Source organism: Frieseomelitta varia, unplaced genomic scaffold, assembly GCF_011392965.1.
Source record: "Frieseomelitta varia isolate USP_RPSP 00005682 unplaced genomic scaffold, Fvar_1.2 scaffold_533, whole genome shotgun sequence".
Lineage (NCBI taxonomy): Eukaryota > Metazoa > Arthropoda > Insecta > Hymenoptera > Apidae > Frieseomelitta > Frieseomelitta varia.
In genome coordinates this window covers 506,395-514,965 of record NW_025110294.1, presented here as the reverse complement: position 1 = coordinate 514,965, position 8,571 = coordinate 506,395, and the positions used below count along the sequence as shown (strand labels likewise).

The 8,571-nt window shown below is 42.7% G+C and overlaps 1 protein-coding gene across 5 annotated transcripts in view; it reads right to left on the bottom strand.

The window, feature by feature from the left end:
- Nucleotides 1-289: 289 nt before the first annotated feature.
- The window catches only part of LOC122533501 (rab-3-interacting molecule unc-10-like), a 40,345-nt gene continuing 32,063 nt past the window's right edge, over nt 290-8,571 (bottom strand). Inside the window, exons 6-8 of one of the 5 annotated variants that reach the window (XM_043663302.1) lie at nt 1,723-1,936; nt 798-987; nt 290-547 (exon numbers count right to left, since the gene is read on the bottom strand). In XM_043663302.1, coding sequence (XP_043519237.1) covers nt 476-547; nt 798-987; nt 1,723-1,936 — 476 coding nt within the window. In that variant the 3' untranslated portion in view covers nt 290-475. Of the gene's footprint in view, nt 548-708; nt 988-1,722; nt 1,937-3,794; nt 3,878-8,571 lie in introns of those variants that run through there. The other 4 variants (XM_043663300.1, XM_043663303.1, XR_006307726.1 and 1 more) reach the window with 4 other exon arrangements.

Sequence of the window (8,571 nt, the reverse complement as noted above, 5' to 3'; positions counted from 1 at the left end):
AAAAAGAAAAAGGAGAGAAAAAAAAAAGTAGAAGAAACAGAAGCACTACGACGCTAGTGTTGTTACATGAACCAATCAAATGTAATCAGGCACTAAACAGACCACGGAGATGTAGTATATATAAATTCATCGTTCTCTATGTGTTCTCTCATCACTAAAGCTATATATGAAGAAGCAAGGAACGAGGTAGAGTCAAAAAAAAAAAAAAAAGAACCGTATTCCACTTTGGACGACAGAGACCCGCGACGGTTTCTTTCATTTTTGGCGCGCGATTTGCGCGTCGCGACCGGGGGAACAAAAGCGAAGAAAAAAAAGAAAAAAAAAAGAAGAAGAAGAAACACAGCCTGTGAAATCTGTGATCGTGTGAACCGCGTTTGCTTTCTTTACGCTCTTTTCGCTCTTTCGCGCGTTTGAGGCACGCGCGCGACAGAGACCCCTTTTACTCGATCATCCACCGGCTACTTTCGTTCTCCTATTATATGTGTATCGTAACTTCTAATCGAAAGCGGCTGCCTGGCCATGGTTTTCTTTGCGCTCGAGGAAAGACCTCGAACAAAAGAGAAATCGATGGAACTCTAGCCTGTATATATACATATAAATATATATATATATATATATATATATATATATATATATACATACATACATAAATATAAGTGTATATATATATATATTTATATATATTTATATAACATGTGTGTTGTTCGATCGACAAAAAGCAAAAAGTTTATTTATATATCCCGTGAATGTGAACACACGCGATCGACGCGATCGATTTGGAGTAGACGGGCCCGTACCTTGGGCAGGTCGCCCCTGTTGCTGTCCTCACTGCTCGTGAACGTGCTAGAGGTGTCTATCCCGGAGTCTTTGGTCGCGCTGTCTTGGCTACCCTGCCGATCGGCCTCCCAAGACCAATCCTCCTGAGGGCCGCCGACATTGGTCCCACCGTCAAATCGCACTGTCTTTTTCCCCCTCCTCTCCGTGAACCTAATGGACACGCCACATACACAGGAGATACGAGAACGTGTGTCTGTGTGTGTGTGTATCTCTCTGTGTGTATATGTGAGTATTTGCCTGTCTGTCTGTCTGTCTGTCTGTCTGTCTGTCTGCCTGTCTGTCTATGTTTGTCTGTGGTAACTGTAGTAACTGTGCTGTCTTTAACGTGGATGTTACGTGTACTCTGTGTACTCTGTGTACTCTGACGTCACAGTCTCGCACTCTACCGTGTTTCTACATCTTTCGAACTCAGAGACAGATCTCCTACGCTACGTGACGACCATCGATCCCGAGTTTGCCAGAGACGGTGAGTTCTCACACAGTGACTCGAAATCGCGTTCGTTGCGATCGTCAATCACGATCCATTTTTCGTTCGATCCGCGGTTCGTTTCTCTTTTTTTTTTTTTTTTTTTTTTTTTTTTTTTTTTGTTTCTTTTCTTCAAGCGTTTCGACGCGCGAGAACGAAAAGCAACAGAATTTAGCATCCAGGTATCGCCAGAGACTGGCAATCCCGGGACGACCGACGCGAACAGCGCGAAAAGGAAATGAAAAAAAGAAGAAACGAAAAAATCAGATCAGTAAACACGAAGAAAATACTCGTCGCGAAATACTCGAGGGGAAGAAAAAGAAAGTTTCTGTCAGAGAGGAAAGAAAAAGAAAAGAAAAAAAATGAACGAAAGGAAAAGAAAAGAAAACGAACGCACGATCGCCAATTTTCACACACACCTCCTACTGTCGGAGCGCCACTCGTCGCCACTCCTTCGGAAGCTCCGTCTCACAAGAGTGCTCTCCTCTTTTCGCGGCTCTCGCGGTGGATGATGACCGTTATATTCGATGGTCATCGCAGTCATGTTGTGGTGGCCGTTGTGGGGTCCGTTGTGCCTACGTCCACCGCCGGACATTGATATCGGACCTCCCGTATGGTGGTAGTACCCCTTCCCTACAGTAGATCCAAAAACGTTTTTTCCTCTGCTCTCTTTCTCCGCTATCCGATTAACCGTCACACCTTCGACTCTAGTTTCTCCGTATATCTCTCGTTAAAACTTCTCGCGAAATTCCCATTTGTCTTTCCCTAACTGTCAACCCTTCCGCCTGTTTGATCCTTCAGAGATCAGAGTTTGCCAGACTCACGAGACGAGAATTCCTCATTCCTAATCCCGCACTCCTACCTACAACACCGTCTTACGTCTCACGTCTCACGTCTCACGTTCTCACTCGATCGAGGACCTAACCACGTGTCCATTTCTTTTTCTTTTTTTCTTTTTTCCTATTTCTCCCCTGCTTCTAACATCCTCCTGCTACCGAGATACATTACGTGTGCGTTTCAGCGTACACGCTGAGTCGAATAGAACGAGCCAAGAGATCGGTGCAGGCTTGCCCTTCTATCGGGGGTGGGGGAAGGGATCAAAGTGTGTGCGAGGAACGGTGCTCGTTCGGACCGGAAGTCATCCGGAGCCACGGAAGAACGCCGCTGTACACGCTTCGCTGTGTGTGCAGGGGTGTGTCTGTGTGTTGTATGTGTGTGTACGTATATGTGCGTGCACGATATAGCATAATATATATATATCGACATGGTTTCTCCAAAAAGGCGACCACAGAGATATATTTCCCTGTACGTACGCGGGGAACGAACGTTGTTCGCGTACATACGTTCGTAACGGGAGGAAAGAACATCGAGAAAGAGAAGAGGGAATTCCGCACGCATCGGGCGAATCGGCGATCGTTCGAAAGGTTGAATCGCGCCCGAGTGGGCGAGAAAAGTCGCGAGCGTGCGAGAATTCGCTTTTAGCACAGGGGACTTTGGAACATCTTCGGAACAACAAAGGGCCGAGACGAGATAATAAAAATAAAAAAAAAAAAAAATAGTCTTGGTCGTCGGTGTACACGGTATATCGCTTTTGCGGGTAGAAACGTGTGGATTCTTCGAGACGAACATCGAAGCGGAACACAATGTGAGAATGTCGGGAGTGTGTATCGCTTCTGGTAGGCGACTTCTCGTGTGTATATTCGTGGCGTGAGTGAGGTGTAAACGATAGATACTTTGTATACCTGTGCACGATTCGTAGCCGTCCAAAGTAGAACAAATAAAATCTGTTACAGCTCTGCCGACCGATCGCATAATCCTCCTCTGCCGAGGCGCGAATCATCTTCTCGCTCGCGGCTGCGAATTTCTCTCCGTCGCGAGATCCCGATCTCGATTTCTGTTCTTTCTGTCGGAAGACAGAGAGAGAGAGAGAGAGAGAGAGAGAGAGAACGAACAATCGTTTCGGTTCCGTGAAAAAGAAAAAAAAAAAAAAAGAAGAAAAAATCGACGTCGAGCTGAAACTCAAACCGGCGCACGTGGTGCCCCCTTTGGCCAATCGTTCGCTCGTTTTCACGCGTCGTTAGGCCAGTCGAAAAAGCCCAACGACGAATTGAACTGCAAAGAAATGACCTAATACCCCGTTTGAGGGTAAAAAAAGCAAGAGACAATATCGAGGTCGATCGGTGTAGATTTCCTGAAAATTCCGACCGCAACACGTACGCGACCGGTCGGCAGATGACGTACACACACATGCACACGCATACGCAAAGATATACATATAATATATATATATATTATTTATAAAATATATATATATGTATATAGGTAAATATATATATATGTATGCGTTCGATTCATATATATTATATTATATATATATATATATATATTATATATCCATATATAATATATATATATATATATATACTTATATATATCTATATAGTGGAAAACGAACTGCCTTAGTTTGCATTTGAGAAAATATAGTAGGTACCGCGAGGAACTGACGATTCATTCTGTCCCCGGGCTTCTCCCTCGAGCTCCTGGAAGTCACCACCATGGACGGCGGTTTATCCCCTAAAAGGCGATCTCTCTTTAAGTCACACATGTTGCGTCACGGTGGTTCGCTTATCGCTAAACTTTAAAAGAAACAGAACACGAATAAGAGCGGTCGCGATTTTGTCTTTTTTTCCCCCGAGAAACTCGCGACGACGATTCTAAGAATCTTTCTTTCTTTTTTTTTTCTGCTTTTCTTTTTTCGGTTTCTTCCCCCCCCCCCCCCCTTCCGGAGAATTCGAGTGTGTGTAGATGCATGTTCAAAAAGGAGAGAGCGGGTGACACAATACAAGTAGTCTTTCGTTTTTCTTTTTTCGTTTTTCTCTCTCGAAGAGTATCAACTACGCTTTGGTGGTTCGCAGGGGTGGAATGGTAGTAAATCTCTGAACACAATAATTCTGGGTGTATCTATACGCTAGATATATAATATATATATAGAGAGACTCGGTCTCGATGCAAACACAGAGGGAAAAGAAAAGAAACAAAGATTGGTCACTGGCTATGAGAAACTGCTCTATATGTTTAAACAATCGAAACACTGTATATAAACTAATGGTAATCGTAATACATTGCAGGCAGAGTCTGGTGTTCTCTCGCTACACGCAAGAAGTAAGTCGTCGTTTTCGTTACGATACGGCCCGGCCTAGAGAATTCAATCTGGAATCGTTTCTGAGAAAGGAGGAGGATCCAGCCGGGTGAGGATGAGTATAGGGACATGGTGGGTGTCTCGTTCGTCGTGCACGCTGCGAATAAGGCTAAACTATCACGCTTCATGAAACTGGCAAATTGGCCATAGGATCGCCTCGCGTCCCGTGCTTATCTAATAAAACCAAACTGTCTGTCTGTTAACCCATATATCGCGCGTTCCGCGTCCTGGATTTACGCTGCTCGAAAGTTTCGACCGTGCTGAGAATTTCGGGAGAGAAATGGTAATTCACTCGGGTAAATATAAATATGTTATCATAGTATTTCTCAGATACCGAAACTGTAGTAAATGACCAATTCTTGATATTTCGTTTGGAATTTTGTAAACTTGCAACTTGAGACGTTTGAATGATTCTTAATTGATCAAAATAAAAGCTTTTTCTTTTCTTTTTTTTTTCTTGGTAGTAGATTGAAGAATAGATATTTACCGTTACGATATTTATATTTGCGAGAAGATTCATTTCGTTTGGAAAGACCGATCCAAACTTCTGAGCAACAGTGTGTGTACGCGCTTCAACTTCACGATACAATCGGTTATAAAAATACGAATTTTACGCGATTAGTTACGAGCTGGCAAGCGTACTTGAACTAATTCGACGTCTCGCGGCAACGAAAACGCGTCCCATTTTCCAGCGCCGCGACGTGGGTTGGGGCGGTTCGGGGTTGAAAGAGTGGCGATAATCGGTATTCCGCGCGAAAGACCAGCATCCTTTGCATAATCAGCCTCGGCAGTCGCTACAAAGTATCGCGCGGGAAAAAGGGAACGTTTCACAGGGTGAAACGGGCGAGCACAGCACCAGGGTGTCAAAGGGTGTTTAAAGCGTACTCGAGGTAAGCTGGATCATCGTGCGTCTACAGCTATTGCGTAAAATAGCGATAGTTTCTCGATAGTTGTACACGACGAGTAGAAAACGGCGATAGTGACGACTAGCGTAAGTAGATACGGACAGTCGTTGGTAGTCGGAGTCTACGGATGACGCAAAGTCTTAATTTAAAAGTTAGATGACACCGACTTTGTCCCTACGGATCCACCGGTCCCCGATGGAGTCGCGTTCGTATCTGGTTCGCGATACTCCCACGTTGAAAAATCGCTAAACTTAGTAACGCAGTGTTGTATATACTCCGTTCCAACGACGAGCGAGACCAACGAGGGAGAAAAGTAGCGGCGGTGGTGGATTCCTCGACACAGAAAGCTCAAGATTGACTAATCGCAAACCGAGACGACGATCGCAACCCCGTAGTCGCGAACGTCTTTTCATTTGGCAGACGTCCGCGACGTAACGTCGCCACGTCGTCGTCGCGATCTCCGCGTTTACACATCGTGACCCATAATTTCGCCGAACACAGTGAAAGCTTGTAAAAGACTTTTGCAAAGAAGTTTGTTTAAATCTTTGTCTGTACGAGGATTCTAAATATTCCCCGAAAGAGTACTTGATCATTGATTACATAGCAAAAAAAAGAAAAAAAGAAAAAAGAAATTCAAAATTTATCCTCGTCAAAATTTCCAATTTTCCTATGTACGTAGCTTTAAAATTTTTTACTTCAGGTAATGATTTCACGCGTGGGATTTCATACAATGGGAGAGCGTATGACGTCTACAAGAAATCGCGTCTTTATGCAATATTTCGTAAGTATCCGCGACAATGCATTCCGTTGGAAAGTCTTTTCTCTTTTCACTCTACTAGCACCCTTTTTCAAATTGCTTCGCCGCGTGAACACTGCATTCGCGAAAAAAAAAAAAAAATATATATATATATATATATATATACAGTGAGCAACGAAAGTATTCGAACGGAATGATAGAAAATAATTGATTATACAAAAATTGCATAATAAATTGCAATTTATTCAAACGAATTGTTTTTATACATACATTTGCTAAATGTATTCAAAGTTAGAGAAAAATTAAACCATAAGTAAACAAATTACATAACATTTTTTACGAGCAAAAATTAAATGTGTCAAGAAATTTTTGCTTCCAGCAGGACCGAGACCCTAAACACACGGCTAAAATAGTACAAGAATGGATCTTGGATAATGTGCCCCATACATTACCCAGCCCACCACAGAGCCCTGACTTAAATCCCATCGAACATTTATGGGAAGAACTCGATAGGAGACTTAAAAGAAATAATATAACGAGTAAAGATTCTTTAAAACAAAATATCCTAGCAACGTGGTACTCTGTGGATTCAAGTATTACCAAAAAGTTAGTCAATACTATAGAAAATTGTCTTCGAGAGGTTATTAAAGCCAAAGGTGGCCCAACTAGATATTAAAATGCAATATAATCACATATATTGCATTCTATCATGACTATTAAAATTGCGTTCGAATAGTTTTGTTATATCTTATACGTACTTATCCGTGAAAAATGTTATGTAATTTGTTTACCTGTGGTTTAATTGTTCTCTAACTTTGCATATATTTAGCCAACCGTATATTAGTATAAAAACAATTTGTTTCAATAAATTACAATTTATTACACAATTTTTGTATAATTATTTTCTATTATGCCGTTCGAATAGTTTTGTTATGTCGTATACGTACTTATCCGTGAAAAATGTTACGTAATTTGTTTACCTGTGGTTTAATTTTTCTCTAAATTTGCATATATTTAGCAAACCGTATATACAATAGTATAAAGACAATTTGTTTCAATAAATTGCACTTTATTATACAATTTCTGTATAATCAATTATTTCCTATCAAGCCATATTCGAATACTTTCGTTGCTCACTGTATATATCCCGCGAATTCTTTGTCCACACGGTATATTACAAGCATCGTGTCTCCCTTTCTTCGCGAGAGCCATCTGTGTCGGTGGATGCGTCGATGACGTCAGGATGGAGCACGCGTAGGACGAAGGACAAACGGGCGAATGGGTGGCGAGGTGAGGGATGGAGGAGGAGGAGGAGGAGGTTTTAATCTATGGGAGTTCTCTCCGGGGAAACGCAGGTTCCTCCTGAAAACGAATTAAAATCTGTTTAATAGAATTTTAGCCGTGAACCGAGGGGAAAAACGTGGATGGGTGTCGGGCCGGACGGAAAACTGTCAAAGGAGAGAGGTAATCAAAGGCGGAGCAGGCTCGATGAGAGGCCAAAGCATGGCCGTGACAATTTATCCTTCGCCTCTCCCTTCTCCTCGTCCGCCTGGGATCCGATGGACGTGCAGCAGCTCTCTGCGACCCTCTGCAAATCCTTCGTTAAAGGGAGAACTTGCGAGATGCGAGATGCGCGCGCGCGTAAACGGACTTACCTCTCGTAAACTTTCTACAAACTAATATTCACTAGTCACTAATTGTAATTGTGTGCATCTACGAATGGGAGCAACAACGCCGTCCGACTGACCGCCGATCGGTCACATCGTGTTCTTTTTTTTTTTTTTTCGTTGTTTTTCTTTTTTTTCTCTTTTTCCTTTGTTTTTTTCTCTCTCGCGTGCGTGGCAACCACCATCGCACACACGCGACACGAGCCTACGCGCTCGTCGCTAATTACTCAGCCGATCCCCTTGACACGTCGTAATTCACCCCGACGTTGCGATTCGCCTTCGGCGTTCTCTCGACGATCGCGTTAATTCGCGTCAGCCATCGGCTCGCCATTTGGATCGTGTAATCGACCGTGTAGTCGATGCTCTCTTTCGATTCCGATTCGTTGGGAAACACTGCCCGATCCTTCATTCATCCCCTCGAAAGTTCATCTTTATTACTTTCGCTGGAACGTTACTTTACGAACGCGCGAACGTGTTTTTTTTTTTTTTTTTTTATTGTATAAAACACTGGACTCTTTCATTTCTATTCGCTAGGCGTGATAAAAGTAAACTTTCGATATTTATTCTAGAAACGAATTTTTCTTGACAACATGGAGAATCGCGGTAATTACAAATAACGATCGATTATTAGTATAAAATCGAGGATTTTAAATGGTGTCTCAAGGATTGAGAAACGATTCAGTGAAACAGGTCACCGTGTAGGTCTACACGGTAGTTCTCGCAATCAATGAATCAGATCG